This window comes from Mytilus trossulus, unplaced genomic scaffold (genome assembly GCF_036588685.1).
Source record: "Mytilus trossulus isolate FHL-02 unplaced genomic scaffold, PNRI_Mtr1.1.1.hap1 h1tg000210l__unscaffolded, whole genome shotgun sequence".
Lineage (NCBI taxonomy): Eukaryota > Metazoa > Mollusca > Bivalvia > Mytilida > Mytilidae > Mytilus > Mytilus trossulus.
Window position 1 is genome coordinate 3,363,974 of NW_026963310.1, and position 19,818 is coordinate 3,383,791.

Consider the following 19,818-nt stretch of genomic DNA (forward strand, 5'->3'; position numbering starts at 1 on the left):
CAAACAAATTACATATTTGTTGAAGACTGTACCTTGACCTATCATGGTTTACTTTTATAAATTGTTAGTTGGATGGATAGTTGTCTCGATGGCACTCATACCACATCTTCCTATATCTAATTAATCTTTACACCGGTATACTATATAAGAAGGTGGACTAGTGTTTTGGGGGCTTTTCTTTCCCTCATATGTTTAACACGTTTTGTCTGATTTTTTTGTACTTTTAATTTTTTATTGCCCACATTGTTCAACCCGTTCGATTAGACGGGCGGAGATAGAAATATCTATAAAAGCATTTATATTTTCTAAAACCTTTAAACGCCTTTTTACAAAACATCGTGTCATATACCGTTGTCTGTCGGTTCGTCCGTCCGTCTGTCCCGCTTCAGGTTGTTGGTCAAGGTAATTTTTGATGAAGTTGAAGTCCTATCAATATGAAAATTAGTACACATGTTTCTTATGATATGATCTTTCAAATTTTTATGCCAAATTAGAATTTTTATCTCAATTTCAATGAACATAGAAAATTAGAGTGTGATTGGCCATCCGTGTACTATGGACACATTCTTGTTTTACTATTACACAAAAATGATTTGGGCAATTTTCATAAAACTCAACGGAGAATCGTTTATATTGTTTGACATAAATTTCTCTCTCAATAAAAACGAATCTGAATTTACGTTTTTGAGTATTTGAACTTCATTAAAAAAAAAAGAAAGGGGGAGGTTTCTAGCTAGTTTTGGTGACTTTGTCAGATTTTGTTTCATTGGTCACCTCAAATGTTTCGAGAATACAGTTATTTCCTAGTACATTGTCTAAAACTTGTTTGAGACAATAAATTCAAATAAAAAAATCGTACCAGCTCTATCGCAAAAAGATTTTTACAGTTTAGTGTTTGTCTATTGGGACAAATACTATGTATGATATTCAAGTTATAGTTTACTTTAAACACCCTTTGTTTAACATGTACTTCATCCCCTAACCTAATAGTTTACGCATAAAATATCTAGAAATAAAATGAAAAATGTATAAAAAAAAATGTAAGTTATGAGGCTGACGTCGTGCAAGTACTTCTTAGGAAGAAAGATAAGAAGTTAGCGATATCCGTTAACTCTACTTTCATATACTCTTCGACTATAGGGACTTTATTTATGGACCAAATCCTTTTCGTTCTTTTTTATAATTGGGTCGAGTATGCAGGGTTTGTATGTCTTTATCATGAAAATCAGAAAACATAGATAAGATCGAGTTTATAAAAAGTGGACGAGTTTGACGTATGTTGGCCGAGTAGGTCTAGGCGATTATATAATGGGACGAGTTGTCCATAATTGCGGTAGAGAAATCCCGGAAAACTAACCCGGCTGTGAGTAAACTTTTAGTGTGGTCTGTACAACTTCCTTTTGTTCGGCGTGATTTTGTTGAAAACAAAAAATACTCTTACATTTTCCCACTTCTGTGTTTAAATAACTATGGACATCAAACGAAAAGCAGGAGACAGTGCCATGGTCCCTTTTAAAAAGCCAAGAACAGATCTGGTAGCCTATGGGTCTCAAGAAAAATCAGTATTACAGATGGTAATTCGTCGTTCAGTATGACAATAAACCGGCTTCATAAAAAAGTTCTATAATTAGGTTCTTACTCTTTTAATGAATGCAGAAGGTGTTTACACTAGCTGTTGATCTATGCAAGTTTGCAGCTTATCAGATAGTCCGAGATTGCTCTGAGGTCCTCAATCTTAAGGCCTGTTGACACAAATAATTTGTCACAAATCAGGGATCTCCATGGTCTGTTTACCAATGGGGCCCGCCATGGTTCCAATGTCTTGCGCCATCCTCAAATGACTCGCGACATTGTTCAATTGTCTTTTACCATCGTTCAAAACTGTGATCCTTTTTATAGCCTGACGCCATTTGTTTAGCAATTATAATCAAATGCATGTAATTGCATAACCCTTAGGCTTTTTGTTCTAACGTCTGAGGGATATCCGGAATAAGATCGCTAATCTCTTGTACTTGAGCTTGTACAGATAGATCAACAAACCAGACAGTATAATATTATCTGAAGATAGATGATTCATTTGTCAAATTATCTAATTATTTAACTAAGTTGAACCGCAAATGCTTATGATGAATCAGATTAAATACATAAATTAATAATCCAGTTACAAAGTTTAACAATTCGAACACATGCTTTTATTTTGACTTACGCAACCAGCATCCTCCTTTTGAAGAAGTTCAAAATAAGAAGAAAAACAGTAATTATTATTTCATTGCAAATAACTCGAGTACTGCTGTATTGTAGCAATTGTATAAAATTACTATAAAAGTTAAAAAGGAAAAACTTTTAATATTTCCTGTAAAGGCTTAAAGGAATATCGTATCGAAATTCTGAATTCATTTCGTAGTTTACAATCAAATTGATACATCCGTGTTTCCGGTTACTATGCAGACTCGAAAGATGCATGTTGCATATAGCATCGATTTGCTAGAAAAAGTCATTAAAAACCTTTTCATTTGACAAAGTTTGCTTTACAAATCTTTTTAACCTTTTACATAACCTGGAGGATTCGTTTTGTTGTTGCTGCAAACCAGCCATACCGGTTATGGGTTCATGACGTCTGAATTTGACAGTGTCCATGAAAACTATAAGCCTCACAGGATTTTTAACCCCCATAACAATTATAACCAAAAATAGCAAGAAAACTTCATGGGGACCTTAGTGATAGCTATTGGTCATTCTCGTCTAATGGATAGGGAGGGGGCATGACGGCTTGGCCTTTGAAGGGTAACAAACGGCAATTATTAAAAATATATATACTTCTATATAGTATTTATAATGAAATTCAAATAAATATAATTTAAATAAGCAATGAATTAGCATGTTCACCTTTCCTTATAATGTGGAGAGATGAAATAATTTTGAGCGCTTCACTCTAGACGTAGATACGGTTTATTATGGTGAAAGTTCCTTCATGGTTCAATTTTCATCCATGGAGATCCCTGGATTTAGTGCAGATTTTCTCCTTAGCATCAGACAAGCTTGGGCAAAACAGCTGTTGGGTGTCAGAGTAAACTAGGGACTATGTATAAGACCTGGCCCAAAGGTGTTATAGTATATATCTTTAAAAAAGCTCCACCATGATGTACCATACTATTATTTTTTGTAGGGTCCTCCAAGACTGTCTGGACTAGAAGCTCCTATCATGCTATTAACTGGTACAGAAGGAGAAATATATACCTGTAAATTCTCACCTGATGGACAACTAATAGCTTCAGCAGGCTTTGATAGGCTCATTGGTAAGTCAACATGGTCAAAGTACTCGATATACATGTACATATTAAACACTCTAAGTATATTCAGTATATATATATATATATGCTTTGAAGTAATCAGATTTTTTTTTTCAACAGTAGAATTGATTCATTTTAATTTGCATATTTGCATTTAACATTCTAAAGCACATTTTTTATACATGTAGTTGATGATTCCCTTGGAATGATGATTTTGGTAAGTTCCAAGCTGTTAAGGTTGTGACATTATATAGGGCCTGTTTTTTCTCATGATTTTCAAATAAAGAAGGAATAGCTAGTAAGACATGTACAATACCAGAATTTAAGTTTGGTTGTTGAATGGCTATTTTCAAACTTGTTTGTCTCCATTTTGTTAAGAAAATCACAGGCAGGGGTTAGTAATTGTGTCTAAAAAGTACTTATATTTTCAGATCTACTAAACTGTAATGAATGAGATATTTACACTATATTTTCAGGTTTTTGGAATGTGTATGGTGAATGTGAAAATTTTGCAGTTTTAAAAGGTCATAATGGAGCAGTAATGCAGATAGAATTTTCTACAGATGGAAAGTGAGTATATGGTGTTGGACCCAGGATTTTTTTTCTGACATCTACTGTATATCTAGTCGCATTTAGATTGTGAGTTCAAACCCTGCACATGGGAGGGGTGTTTGACTCTAATCTTAAGGTGGTACCTAACACTACAGGGAGATAACTCTGTAAAATCAGCAAAATGTTTTAATTTTGTTGCATAGTTAAGGGAATATTAAGCTTCTCAATGAGCAAAATGAGTGTTTGTCAAACTTCTATATAACCATGATAATCACTGTAATTTTTCTGATAAATTGGTTGGTTAAAAAAAAAATATTTTTGTCAAAGGGGTAAAGTAAATACTTTGCCAAAATTCTATGAAAATTAAACGAACCAAATTGATTTTAGTGAAAGTGTTGGGTACCACCTTAATTGTCAGCTGAAGGTTGTTAGTGATACTGAGAACGTCTAGCTTGATCCACCAATAAAAACTGATTTTAACAATATAAACAATAGTGCTCAAAGTCAATCAATGGGGTGGAGACACATTATTTCGGGAAGATGAATAGAGTTTTATAGAACATGACCTAGCTTAGATTCAACTCAAAATTAACTCTTTGGACATGTTGAAGAGCGAAGATGATTGTTTTTGTTATTTAAGTTGTTGGTGATCATTCATGTACATGATGAAGTGCTTTTATCTGTGTGAGAGGTAAAGCGTCAAATTCTCAAGAAATAGATCTTGATTGGGTTCAACATAGAATAATCAGTGAAAGAATTAATACTGTATAGGGGGATATTTTCGCGGGTGTAAAAGGAGTAGGTGCAGTAAGACCCCTTTTTGGCCTCAAAATATAGCAGTTTTAGAAAATTGTGAAACTGTCATCATAAATATGAGCTGAAATTTGAGGCCAAAATCAGCCCTTACGGGACCTACTCCTTTCATGATTTTCATTGAATAAGTTATACAATTTTTTTTTTGGTGATTATAATTTTGGCGGATTCAAAGCAATACCTTTGCATGACCACTTTCAATTTGGTGGAATTTATTTTGGCGATTTTGTTATTTCCGCGAAAAATAAGCGAAAATTTACACCTCACAAAAATAATCCACCATACGGTAAATAACAGAGAAAATTGGGCTAAAGAATTAAAAAAAATAGAGGTTTACTGGGTGCTAAAGTACAAGGAACAATTATATTGAAATAATGATTAAAAACTGAATTATCTCCCATATACCAGAATAGTTAATTTGCCAATTACCAATTTGATTCTGTTATTACATACTTTTTTAACAAATTACTTCCCTTTGTCAATCGTAGACTGGATCTATGTACAACTTTGCTCACGAAAAGCATGATTAATTTAATATAATTAAAATCACCAAAATACTGAAATTCAAACAGGATAGACCCTAACCAAATGTCAAAATCACAAGCTGCAACACATCAAACAAATGGATAACAACTGTCATATTCTTGACTTGGTACGGATATTTTCTGATGTTGAAAATGGTAGAATAAACCTGGTTTTATAGCTAGCTAAACCTCTCACTTGAATGACAGTCAAATACAATTCCCCAATATATAACAGACATACACCATAAGTTGATAATACAATATATATATATATGTATTTGCTAAAATGCAATGTAAAATTTTATTTAAAAAAATATTGATTTCTGTCTTTTTCAGTACACTATTTTCTGCATCAACGGACAAGACTGTTGCATTATGGGATGTGGAGGCAGGCACAAGAATAAAGAAGATGAAAGGTCACACAAGTTTTGTAAATGCAGTGAGTGCTGCCAGAAGAGGTCCACAAATAATCTGCAGTGGGAGTGACGATGGTACAATAAAGGTAAATAAGAGGTCGAAAATAATGGAGGGTATTTTGTATAATGTGGATTCATTAATATTTGTTGAATACCAATTTTCGTAGATTTCGTGAGTACAGGTTAACCGTGAATTCAAATATTAAATGAATTAAAAAAATTCTAAAGAAATGTCAGCAAAACAAAATGAAACATCCATGAAAATTGCAAATTTTCCTCAATCCATGAAGATTGGTACCCATGAAAATAAATGAATTCACAGTACATCATTTCTGGAAAAGATCAGTTTTGCATGCCTTTATGACATAATTTACCTGATATAAGGCATGCCTATAACCCTGCCTTGTAAAAAATTTAAGCCCTTTCAGAATCATCATTCTAGAAATAATTTATGTTCTGAAAGTATTTCATCTCAATTTCAGTGCAACTGAAGGGAATGTGGGAAAGATTTCCAAAATATTTTGTGCACTATATATATATATCATGATATATAAGATCAGACTTTTTCACCTACATGTATTCACTTAACATGTGTTGGAAGTGACGATGCCTACATTTTTGTCACACGGTGATGGAAGTCAGTTGACATTTTACTAAATACATTGTGCTGTATCCCTGAACTGGCATACATTTATTGTTTAGGTATAAGAAATGCACAATGTATAATCAAAATTATTGTCAAATATAAAACTTTATTGAAGAAAAAAATGGTCCAAAAATATTATCTTTATTGGTATTGCTATGTTATAATAATGAGGACAGACATTCAAACACAATTAGAGCAATGTAGTCAGGACTAAACCTTAAAGGGAAGAAAATGATATATTTACCTAAGCCACATTGTACTTGTAAAAAAGGTATGGTGCACTAAGGGAGATTACTCTAGCTACCTCCATAATTAGGCAGCTGTACTGGTATACTGGAGATTCATTTTATTTCGTGGGTAACAATTTTCGTGGTTTTAGGAAAACTTACATATTAGTGGATACTTAATTTCATGGTTTTGGTAAAGTCTACAGTTATTCCTTTACAAAATTTGTAATTCGTTGAACATTTGAATTCGTGGTTCTCCTGTACCCAAGAAATCCATGAAAATTGGTATCCAACAAATATTAATGAATCCACAGTATACAATTTACTTGAGTGAGTACCCCTGTCTGATAGTTAATTTGCAACTTAGATCTTCTTCTGATATGAATTATTGGTCAACAGTAAATATCATTCATGTACAAAAATGTAGCTAAATAGACTCAATCATCATTGAGAACTCTTTCCAAAATGTTGTATAGAATGAAAATCTTATTTGAGTATAAAATGTCTTGCTTTAAATATGTACAATAAATGATTGAGATTTTTACTGCTTATACATTTTTACTCATTTCTGATGTTTAGATGTTCATTTTAGTCTTCTAAAGGTCACTGGTTAACTCATTGCAAATGCATGTTTATCTAATTGTATGTTGTATGTAGTTGTAATTTTGGAAATTATTGATATTTTTTTAGTCATAACTGTTAACAATATTTGTTTTGTTTCAGTTATGGGATGCAAGAAAAAGAGGAGTGCAACAAACATTCCAGAGTACATACCAAGTTACATCTGTCTCCTTCAACGACACAGCAGAACAAATTATATCAGGGGGAATTGATAATGATATTAAGGTTTGTATTTCAGATATATCATAAAATAACCTTTTTTGACATATTGATACTAATAGTTTAATATAAAAAAGAAGATGTGGTATGATTGCCAATGAGAAAACTATCCACAAAAGACCAAAATGACTCAAACATCAACAACTATAGGTCACCGTACAGCCTTCAACAATGAGCAAAGCCCATACTGCATAGTCAGCTATAAAAGGCCCCGATAAGACAATGTAAAACAATTCAAACATGAAAACTAACGGCCTTATTTATGTAAAAAAATTAACGAAAAACAAATATGTGACACATAAACAAACGACAACCACTGAATTACAGGCTCCTGACTTGGGACAGGCACATACATAAATAATGTGGCCGGGTTAAACATGTATCCCAACCCTCCCCCTAACCTGTGACAGTGGTATAACAGTACAACATAAGAACGAACTATAAAAATCAGTTGAAAAAGGCTTAACTCATCAGATAGACAAAACATACAAGTGGACGTGGCCGGGTACTTATACATCCCGACATAAAAAGACACAATGAACAGATCTGAGAGTACTCAGTTATCTGACAGCTAGTTCAAAGCCAACAACAAATAATAAAAAAATGATGCCTCTAAGACTAAACAATCAATCCGTACACATCCAACATACAATGGATTTAGTGTAAAGACGTTATAAACAGCCAGAGAAAAACATGACCTTGTGCACAAGTAAATATCTGATTTCATTAAATTCAATTTGTGATTTACAAGTACTATGGATTCATTCATTTTCATGGATTTTAATTTTCATTGATTTAGGGAAACTTGTGTAATTTGAGGATTTGCCAAAGTCTGTATAAAAGCCTTTGGATTAAAATGTGTTCTTATGGAACATTTAAATTTGTGGTTGAACTACAACCTCAAAATCCAGGTAAATTAAATTCACCTGAATAATAATGGATCCACAGTATTCAAATATGGTTAAGTTACTCCTTAATTAATAATTTTTACTGCTTTATTTGTAGGTTTGGGATTTACGGAAGAATGATGTATTATACCGACTTAGAGGACATGCTGATACATTAACAGGCCTGACCTTGAGTCCTGATGGTTCATATTTACTGTCTAACTCGATGGATAATACATGTAGGTATTACACTCAATAATATGGCTCCCACTCAATGAATAATACATGTAGGTATTATACTGTCACAGATAGATAGATAGCTCCTACTCATTAGATAGTACAAAGACAATTGTATTGTATTAACTTGACATACATAAAATAACCATACTTTGACTTGAAATGTAAAATATATGGTTCATACAAGGCCTTGCTGAGACACATAAAGATTATTTATAGTATAACTAATTGCTGTATTTGAATATATAAAAAATAAGACAATGCGTGACCGAATGACACATGGATAAAACGATTGCGCAGCACAAGTTTAATCCATAGCAGCGTTCGGTCGAAAGTTGTCTTATTTTTTATATTCAAATATGGCGATTAGTTATTCCTTTTATTACATTGGCAAATGGCTTTTTTTATGAAATTAATGTAGAAAATATAAGGAACTATATCTTTTTCCTACGCATCGACAATTTGTTTTGATCCGACGCTATCGACGCTTTGACAATGCCTATAATTATACCTTACATATATTACAAACAATTCTATTGGATAACAACTTATCAGGTGACATGGAATAATTCGGTTAATTTTCATTTAATTGCAAGGGAGAACAAATAACCCTTAAAATTTACACCAGCGTTGAATAACCCTATTATTCACCGGGGAATAACCTTTTTAGTGTCTAGATTTGCACTTGAGTTACCTCCCATGAAAATGACGTCACAGACGTAAATACACAAGATGGCAGCGTTCACGTTACACTGACAGCCCATCGAGAGACGAGGAAATAAGGCTTTGGAAATGAAGAGTGCCAGCAGCCGATGATATCTCTTATAAACGGTCCTTTTCAGGGCCATTAATATTTTACAAAAGATTCTACCTTTGTTGCACATCCGAGAAATTCTAGAACACAAATGTATTTTTCCTGAGCTATTTTCAAACGTGAGATTGTGTTTGTTATTTAAAAAATATAGCAAGTGTTTAAAAGGCCCTTCCACTGTTAGTTCGGTATAATAAAACAATTGTGGCCCCTTAGAATCTATGAATATCCAAAATTGTCAACCCTTAAAAGTTATTTCACCCTCATTGATATAACCTTCTCGTGTTGACAATTTTGGATATTCACCTTTTCAACGGGCCATAATTGTATATTGTTGTATGACGTCAGAGAGTGAAATAACCACGTTTATTTCACATATGAAATTATCGGTTTTTATTCAACTGGGAAATCAATGTAATTCATTGCAGCCAATGTAATAAAAAGTGATAACTGCATTGCTTTCTGTTTGAAAAGTCAAATATTATTGGTGTCAGAGAAAGGTGAAAGGAACAACTATTATTAGCTCACCTGGCCCGAAGGGCCAAGTGAGCTTTTCTCATCACTTGGCGTCCGTCGTCCGGCGTCGTCCGTCGTCGTCGTCCAGCGTCGTTAACTTTTACAAAAATCTTCTCCTCTGAAACTACTGGGCCAAATTAAACCAAACTTGGCCACAATCATCATTAGGGTATCTAGTTTAAAAAATGTGTGGCGTGACCCGCCAAACCAACCAAGATGGCCGCCATGGCTAAAAATAGAGCATAGGGGTAAAATGCCGTTTTTGGCTTATAACTCAAAAACGAAAGCATTTAGAGCAAACCTGACATGGGGTAAAATTGTTTATCAGGTCAAGATCTATCTGCCCTGAAATTTTCAGATGAATCGGACAACCTGTTGTTGGGTTGCTGCCCCTGAATTGGTAATTTTAAGGAAATTTTGTCCGTTTTCGCTCATTATCTTGAAAATTATTATAGATAGAGATAAACTGTAAACAGCAATATTGTTCAGCTAAAAAAGATCTACAAATAAGTCAACATGATCAAAATGGTCAGTTGACCCCTTAAGGAGTTATTGCCCTTAATAGTCATTTTTTACCAATTTTTCGTAAATTTTGTAATCTTTTACAAAAATCTTCTCCTCTGAAACTACTGGGCCAAATTAAACCAAACTTGGCCACAATCATCATTGGGTTATCTAGTTTAAAAAATGTGTGGCGTGGCCCTCCCAATCAACCAAGATGGCCGCCACAGCTAAAAATAGGACATAGGTGTAAAATGCAGTTTTTGGCTTATAACTCAAAAACCAAAGCATTTAGAGCAAATCTGACATGGGCTTAATAGTTCATCAGGTCAAGATATATATGCCCTGAAATATTCAGATGAATCGGACAAACTGTTGTTGGGTTGTTGCCCCTGAATTGGTTATTTTAAGGAAATTTTGCTGTTTTTGGTTATTATCTTGAATTTTATTATAGATAGAGATCAACTGTAAACAGCAATAATGTTCAGCAAAGTAAGATTTACAAATAAGTCAACATGACCGAAATGGTCGTTTGACCCCTTTAGGAGTTATTGCCCTTTACAGTCAAGTTTTAACCATTTTTTTGTAAATCTTAGTAATATTTTACAACAATCTTCTCCTCTGAAACTACTAGGCCAAGTTAATTATAGATATTGATAATTGTAAGCAGCTAGAAGGTTCAGTAAATTAAGATATACAAACACATCACCATCACTAAAACAATTTTGTCATGAATCCATCTGCGTCCTTTGTTTAATATTCACATAGACCAAGGTGAGCGACACAGGCTCTTTAGAGCCTCTAGTTTATAACCATGACAACCAGTCATGATCATAAATTCTCTGGAAGTATACAGGCTATCTTTCCATTTGTCTGTTACATATAGAAATAAGAAGATGTGGTATGATTACCAATGAAACAGCTATTCATAAGAATGATAAGATTTCAAATTGCATAGAAGTTTAACTGTTATGAAATGAACAACTATAGGAGACTGTTCACCCTTCATTATTAATCAAAACCCATTCTTCATATGGTAAGCTATAAAAAAAAAACTCAAAAAGAAAAAAAGTCATAAACGTACAACAATTCGAGCAAGATAACTATCAACCTGATTTATGTACAAAACAATAAAGGAAAAATAAATATGATATAAACTGAAATGAACGACAACCGTTGAATTAATGGCTTCTGACTTTGGACAGTCTATAATATTTCTTTCTTATTTTTTTTAGTAAGAATATGGGATATAAGACCATTTGCTCCACAAGAACGATGTGTTAAAATAATGCAAGGTCACCAACATACTTTTGAAAAGGTAAGTTTAAATTTGACAAAGATTGGCACAGGTTGTTACTCTATAACTGAATATTTTCCTATTCTACAGATCATCTATGATAAAGAAACCCATAAGGGCTGTTCCAGAAAATGCTATATATGCCAAGGGAAGGCACTTATTTTGACCCCACAGATTTCGATTTTGGTATTTCAAATGCAACCACCCACATAAAATTTTAAAGACATTGCCTTCCCTGAAGAGGGGTGGGCATAGTATTTTCTGGAACAGCTCTTAGCAAATTCCCTGTAATTATATATAAATTGCTTGTTGGAAAGCCATAATTGTCAATTTAGTACAATTTTGGGGGGATTCAGGTGAATCACAGGACAGGGTTAAAATGTAATTGTCAAACGAAATACAAACTTTCTAATAGGCTGTATGCTGACTAGGACAAAACCTCAAAATTAGGTAACCACGAAAATGTGAGTTTTCATCAATCCACACACAAATTGGTATCTATGAAAAGAAATGAATCCACACTAATAAAATTTTCTAATGATTAATAAAGATCTTTCTGTCTGTTTGTACTTTGTATTCCATAATAGTAAATAAGTGTACACTTCAATGATAAAAATAAATGTATGGAAAACAATAATCAATTATTTAGTTTTTGTATGATCTCTTTTATTTTATTATAATTGCTAATTGTGTTTCAGAATTTATTACGCTGTAGTTGGTCACCAGATGGCAGTAAAGTAGCAGCTGGGTCAGGTGACAGATTTGTTTACATATGGGACACCACATCACGGAGAATTTTATACAAACTACCAGGACATGCAGGATCAGTAAATGAAGTTGACTTTCATCCAAACGAACCTATAAGTAAGTTCTCCCCCTTGACAAGTCTGAAGTTGCTAATGCTCTGTAGGTTCTTGTGAAGCAAACACTTGAAGTCAGTAAGTAAAATTGAGAATGAAAATGGGGAATGTGTCAAAGAGACAACAACTGGACATTAGAACAGACAACAGCCGAAGGTCACCAATGGGTCTTCAATGCAGCGAGAAACTTCCTCACCCTGAGGTGTCCTTCAGCTGCCCTCTAAACAAAACAAATTTATGGGGTTTGGGATAGGAGGCACTTAAATTAATTAGATATTGGTGGTTGCATTTTCCTAAGAATTTTTTAAGAATCATAAATAGAATGTAAAATTTTACTATAAAAGTGATCAGAGTCGTCCTACAAAAGTGTCTCTTATGTCCTCCTATGTGTTAACTTCTGGTCAGTCCTAAGTTTAATGATAACATGATTGATATAATTTTCACAGAATGAAAAAAATATTCTGAATATTCCAAAAACTAAAAACAAACTTTTTTTCCCCAAAAAAAACATAGCCCTCCCACCGAAAATCAAATGGTTGCTGCCTAAAGACAATAGATATTACTCAAATAGCTTTACGTAGCAATTGATGAACAACTAAATAGCACATTATCCTTCATCTTTCAAAAACTGATTATCACTAATTTTCCATAGACTTTGCAGCAGTGCAACAGAAAAGTCCCAGTCATTGGTTAAAACCTGCTTTTCTAAAAGAATGATGAAACACTTATATATAGACTATTGTATTGAAAGTGGTGTAAAAACTCAATCAATGATATTATTGAAATGTGTTTTCTTTTTTTTTAGTTGTATCAGGGTCAAGTGACAAAAAATTATACCTTGGAGAAATAGAATGAGGATAGATCTTACACAGAGAAATCAAAGTTGTTTCATTGATTACAAACTTATTTTAAGACTGTTGATCCGAGAAAACATTAAATAAAGGCAGCAGACAATTACATAATCATCCATTGTATAATACCAGACAGAGGCCAGGCTCCATGGTATAAAACCATACAGAGGCTAGTCTTGTGTATAATATCAAATAGAGGCTAGGATCCATTGTATAATTTCAAACAGAGGCTAAGATCTGATTCAGAGTGGATGATGAACAGTGTACAGGTGCAATTGATGTTTTTATATATAAAACTTTTGAAAACAGTCTTTAGCTTCTTATTTATTTGACTTCAATCTAGTTAATTGACTAAGATTGTGAGTTTTCTTTACTGATGGTTGGGGTTCTTTGCTCATACTCCATCTTCTTCACCAATGAAAAACAAATAGCCATTAGGTATGAAACTATGAAAACTTAAACCTATTAGTTGAATATGATGAGGGTATTGTTAGTTCATCTGCCATTACTTGGTGTCCATCAGTGATAGTTGTTTGTTCTCCAATGGGTTTTTTTTTAAACTCCAAAACTTCTTAAATAATTAAACCAAGCTTCAAATTGTTAATATTTGTGGTTTTTGTCGAGCCTGCAACTTTTGTTGCAGAAAGCTCGACATAGGGATAGTGATCCGGCGGCGGCGGTGTTAGCTTACTTCTTAAAAGCTTTATATTTTAGAAGGTAGAAGACCTGGATGCTTTATACTTTGTATATAGATGCCTCATGTTACGAACTTTCCCTCAGTCACATGTCCAATGTCCTTGACTTCATTTTCATGGTTCAGTGACTACTTGAAAAAAAAGTAAAGTTTTTTTGTAATGTTAAATTCTCTCTTATTATAAGTAATTGGATAACTATATTTGGTATGTGCCTACCTTGCAAGGTCCTCATGCCTGACAGACAGTTTTCACTTGACCTCAACCTCATTTCATGGATCAGTGAACAAGGTTAAGTTTTGGTGGTCAAGTCCATATCTTAGATACTATAAGCAATAGGTCTAGTATATTAGGGGTATAGAAGGACTATAAGGTGTACATGTCCAACTGGCAGGTGTCACCTGACCTTGACCTCATTTTCATGGTTCAGTGGTTATAGTTAAGTTTTTGTGTTTTGGTCTGTTTTTCTTATACTATATGCAATAGGTCTACTATATTTGGTGTATGGAATGATTGTCAGGTGTACATGTCTAGCTGACAGGTGTCATCTGACCTTGACCTCATTTTCATGGTTCAGTGGTCAAAGTTAAGTTTTTTAGTTTTGGTCTATTTTTCTAATACTTTATGCATTAGGTCAACTATATTTGGTATATGGAAATATTTTATGATCTGTATGTCGGTTACACAGGTTTCATTTGACCTTGACCTCATTTTCACGGTCCATTGATAAGTTTTAAGTGTTTGTGTTTTGGTCTGTTTTTCATTATTTATAAGCAATAAGTCAACTATATTTGTAATATTGAAGAATTGTTAGCTGTACATGTCTGCCTCGCATGGTTCATCAGACCTTGACCTCATTTTCATGGTTCATTGATCAATGTTTCATTTTCTTGGTTAATGTTGAGTTTATGTGACAGTTGTAATAAAGCTTTATATTTAGGTCTATCAAGATAGTATCAAGGATTAGTAAAGAAGGCGAGACATTTCAGTGTGTGCACTCTTGTTAGAATATTCACTTATACCTATTAACTGAAATGGCTACCAGGACTAAAACTTTTGTAAAAGTAAAATAAAGTGGAGAAATATAAGTTATTGTCGATTCTAATTTGAATTATCGTTCTTCAAACAGGCCAGAATCGTTAATATAGTTTTTGACTGTTTGGTTCATACTCCCTTGTCATAGGCTTTTTCTGAATGGGTTATATCATTAGATCCAATGTAAAGCAGTGCAAATGATAGCAAAATTCAAGTCTTTCTGTGGCATAATAACACAACCAAAACTTTGTTTAAGCAAAAACAAAACAGACTCATATACATGTACTAAAAAGACTATTCAAAATTACCTCGTTTTGCCCACAAAACAAAGAAAAGCATCTATTTTGAGGATCTGACAGACAGATTGTCTCAAAAGAAAACAGAACGACATTTCTGATTTATAATTATGCAAAATCAGACCAAATATGTAGAAAGAAACATTTAAAAATAATAATGATCAGTCTAGATCTGAAATAACAGCAAATAGTAATTTCAAATACAAATGCATGCAGAAATTGTTAAAGTACCAGTGTCTTGCAAACCTGGATACCTATACTCTGTCCAAAATAATGATATAACTTCAGTGGAATTACTGTCACACCTGTCATTGTAAAGTAATTTTAAAATTTATTTAAAGAAAAACACGAAATGTCCTATAATATATACCAATGTCCAGTTAGGTTTAACAGAGGGACTAAAACGCATAATGTCTAAATTTGATACATAGATATAGGAAGATGTGGTGTGAGTGCCAATGAGACAACTCTCCTTCCAAATAACAATTTAAAAAGTAAACCATTATATGTTAAAGTACGGCCTTCAACACGGAGCCTTGGCTCACACCGAACAACAAGCTATAAAGGGCCCCAACATTACTAGTGTAAAACCATTCAAACGGGAAAACCAACGGTCTAATCTTCTTCTTCTTCTTCTTCTTCTTCTTCGGAAGTCCACCCTATTTGCAGGGTCACCGCATTAAAAATATCCTAGTTTTAGGTTAATTTTTGAAAAATGCGTAGTTATTTATAAAATAAATAAATTAAAATTGTTAGGTTTTAATAAGTACTTAGTTTTAGTAAAACAAAATAATAAGGATAAAAGGTAAAAACTTGTATTTACACTGTACATAGCATACTGTCACAAGATTAAAACACTATTTACATTTTAAAATTTAAAAAATGGATAAAACCTAAAGTTAATAAGAATATAGGAGTCCACTTATTAAAAGATAAAAATATGTTTATGGTTCATCTATGGCAGTGATGATAAAAAGTTTATCAAACGAGGTTCCTCATTATATGTTTATATAAAATCTAAAAAAAACATTAATTCATGTTGTAGATTTATTTTAACATGTATTATAATTTTGTTATACTTATAACGTTGAGGCTCATATTAGATTTAAAATTTAACATTAACATTATCGTCTAGCAACAGATTTAATTCTCTGTTTATTGAATTTTAATATGGTTGGAATGGAACAATCATATATGTCATTAATAATCATGCCGATAAGTTAATATTTATACCCATTCTCATGACCGATACTAGCTAAATTTTAGATGATGTGATGTTCATCAGTAGGGAGTCGAGTACTATTGTTCATTATCCTTCACTGAATTCCAGAACTCTTACAGTTAATTTGCAGAGTGTAATTGTTATGTATATTTCACAATAATTCAGCTCTCTTGGTGTGTAATGCAAATACCCAGTCTTTGCAGATTCTTTCTATATCTCCTAATTGAGCTTTTGGTATCCGAAGGTTAGTGGAACTGTCAATTAACAATTGGAGTAGATCGTCATCAGATTTAATGATGTTATTGTAGTTGATTTTTCTATCATCAAATTTTTGAGTCTAATATGGTGAATTTTCCTGACTGAGTTAAGGCTTTTGCAGTTCATAAGAAAATGTTTATAGTCTTCTGTTTCTTCTGTACACAGTTTGCACTGTGGAGATTTTGTTGAATCAAAGCGGTTGTTTATACTTTGAGTTTTATACGTTCCAGTGAGTATTCTGGATTTAATTATGCCTTTAGCAACATCTCTCTTGTTGTCTCTGACACTGCTCCAACACTTATTAGGATTTCGGAAATTCCATTTGCTTATTTCCATATGATTTAATGATGATTTTGTTTTAGCTATCTCATACCATTTTGTTTTCCATGTTGAGTCTATCATATCATGGGTCAATCTTTTCCAGTTTTTGTTTGGATTTAAGACTATCTCATGCGCAGAGGGCAATCCATATGCCTTGAGAATATGATCCACTTTGATATACCAGCTGTTGGAGTTATCATCTTTTGTTGCTAATTGTCTGATTCCTATTTTGCATTCAATGGAAATTGTATCTTTTGAAATTCTAAGGAATAGAGAAATCATTGCCTTGTGGATGAGTTGTTCAATGGCTTCCGTTCCAAGTAAAATATATATTGCAGCATCTGCAGTTCTTTGTGGCAGAGATAGCAGATGTTTAAATGTCTTTTTTCTGAAAATTCTCTAATTTCAAATTATCAGCCTTATTAAAATTCAAAATTTCAAAACCATATAGCATTCTTGGTATGACAAATGTTCTCCACAGTTTATATGAAATCAACGGATTTACTCCATTTATTCCATGCAAGCCTGCTCCCATGAGAGAATACATGGTAGCTCTAGCGGTGGATACTCTGTTGACTACATTTGGGGAATTTCGGTCTTGTCTTTCAATACCCAGATGTTTTATGGTTTGTTTTTCGCTGATTTTCTCGTTGAAAATTTCAAGGTTAAATTCTTTGCTCTTTTTGTTGATCAGTAAAATTTCCGTCTTTTTACTATTGATTTTTACTCTATCATTCTTTGTACAGCTTTCAATTATACGGAGTTGAGTTGAAGCATCCTGTCCAGAAGTTGCACATAGCATAATATCGTCTGCACATGTTGGACAACCTAAGTAATTGGTTCCGATCTTAAATCCAATATTTGTAGCTTCAAGTGTATCTAGGATATTCTTGTTGTATGATTTATAAAAGTTGGCAGATAAAATACCTCCCTGCTTCACTCCTTGCTCGTTTGTGAAAGCCTGCGAGATACATCCTTCAGATTTTACTTGGGTTGATGTATTATTATACAACTCTCTGATCAGTAACCAGGTAGGGCCTGTAATTCCTTGGTGATAAAGTTTCCAGAAAAGATGTATGTGATCTACCACATCAAACGCTTTTTCTGCATCCAGAGTAATTAAAATTAGTTTTTCATTATTATCCTTTGCTTCATTTATTGCCTCGGTGATCAAAAGAGCAATGTTAATCTATATAAACAAAACGAGAAACGAGAAACACGTATATATTACATAAACAAACTACTGTACATCAGATTCCTGACTTAAGACAGGTGCAAACATTTGCAGCGGGATTAAACGTTTGAATGGATCCAAACCTTCTCCCTTTTTCTGAAACAATAGCATAACATCACAACATCGAAAAACATACGATAAAATATCAATTGGCAGACTTAACTCAATCAAAAAACGTATGATTACACAATGAATGAATAAATTTGATCTGCGATATCTGAATACAAATGCACAGTAAATTAAATATTAGAGACAAACATTCATGACCAAAAAGCTAACAAACAAATTCAAACACACTGAGAAATATTTAACCAATCAATGTTCACTTTAGAAAAAAAACGTTTTTTTATAATCTTGAAGTTGATACAAATGTTGTGTAAGAATAAGTGAAAAATTGAAGATATTACAAATAATTAAAGCTGCAGTTCAGACAAGATCCATATAAATAAAAAAAATAACAAAAAAGCATTATAAACAGTATCAACAGGTCGAATTAACAAGAAAATACAATTTGAGAGTACTCGCAGTTACTGACAGCTAGTTAAAAGCCAAAACCAATTAATAGTAAAAAATCATGCATCAGAGACTAAAATCGACTAAAACACATCACAGGGATTAAGTATTTTAACGTCATTAATAGTCAAAGAAGACATGATTTGTGCAATGCTAAAAAATAAATGTATCGACAGGTAGTAGTATAGTGAAGAGCGACTTCTATAGAAATAAAAGTTAACGTGTATGTGTCTCTTTACATCTTGCCTCAAAAGATAATGAAATTTAGTTATGTTTTAATTTGCTAATGACAAAATCAATATTAGTGCCAATGTGAACTATATTCAGAGATCTAATTACAATATTGGTACAATAACCCTTACTTATAAGTTTGTTTAAAGGTTCGATGAGTTTACAAGGATCACATAGTGATTTCCTCGCTTAAAGTACAATATTACCATAAAATTTAGGATGTGAAATACCATTTTCAATAAGCTTTCTACAGGTATAGCCAAATTTACTTATCAAATCTTTGTATCTATGAAAGAATTTAGTAAAAGTTTTAAGTAATTTATGGTATCGAAATCCCTGACACAACAATTTACCAGTGATGCATTGATTACGTTCGTTAAAATCTATGACATCAGAACAAACACGGGCAAACCGAACGAGTTGCGATATATAAACACCGTATGATGGAGCCAACGGCACATCACCGTCTAAAAAAGGAAAATTAACAATAGGAAATGAAAAATCGTCTCTTTTGTCGTAAATTTTAGTGTGAAGTTTCCCGTTTGAAATTGAAATGTCTAAATCTAGAAAAGGACAACTGCTGCTGTTTATGTTAGATTTAGTTAAAGTAAGTTCGTTTGGGTAAATTTCTGAAGTATATTTAGAGAACTCTGGATTATTCAACGAAAAAATATCATCCAGATAACGGTAGGTATTTTTGAATGTATGAAACTAAATGTAACAATGATGGGTCTTTACTGAGTTTGGT

General features: G+C 32.9%; 1 protein-coding gene across 1 annotated transcript; it reads left to right on the forward strand.

Moving 5' to 3' along the window:
• The first annotated feature begins 1,363 nt into the window (after positions 1-1,363).
• LOC134700967 (U5 small nuclear ribonucleoprotein 40 kDa protein-like) lies at positions 1,364-13,577 on the forward strand. The gene is made up of 9 exons (XM_063562111.1): positions 1,364-1,574; positions 3,167-3,296; positions 3,767-3,860; positions 5,516-5,681; positions 7,192-7,314; positions 8,314-8,434; positions 11,496-11,578; positions 12,256-12,421; positions 13,223-13,577. Exons 1-9 carry the CDS (start codon positions 1,470-1,472, stop codon positions 13,270-13,272), a joined length of 1,038 nt encoding a protein of 345 aa, XP_063418181.1. The 5' UTR covers positions 1,364-1,469; the 3' UTR covers positions 13,273-13,577.
• Positions 13,578-19,818: the final 6,241 nt, after the last annotated feature.

Bases quoted from the DNA above. Each gene is read 5' to 3' on its own strand.
- LOC134700967 (XM_063562111.1), top strand. From the start codon at position 1,470: ATGGACATCAAACGAAAAGCAGGAGACAGTGCCATGGTCCCTTTTAAA. The intron at 1,575-3,166 runs GTAATTCGTCGT...TATTTTTTGTAG, and splicing joins AAAAATCAGTATTACAGATG to GGTCCTCCAAGACTGTCTGG. The intron at 3,297-3,766 runs GTAAGTCAACAT...CTATATTTTCAG, and splicing joins AGGCTTTGATAGGCTCATTG to GTTTTTGGAATGTGTATGGT.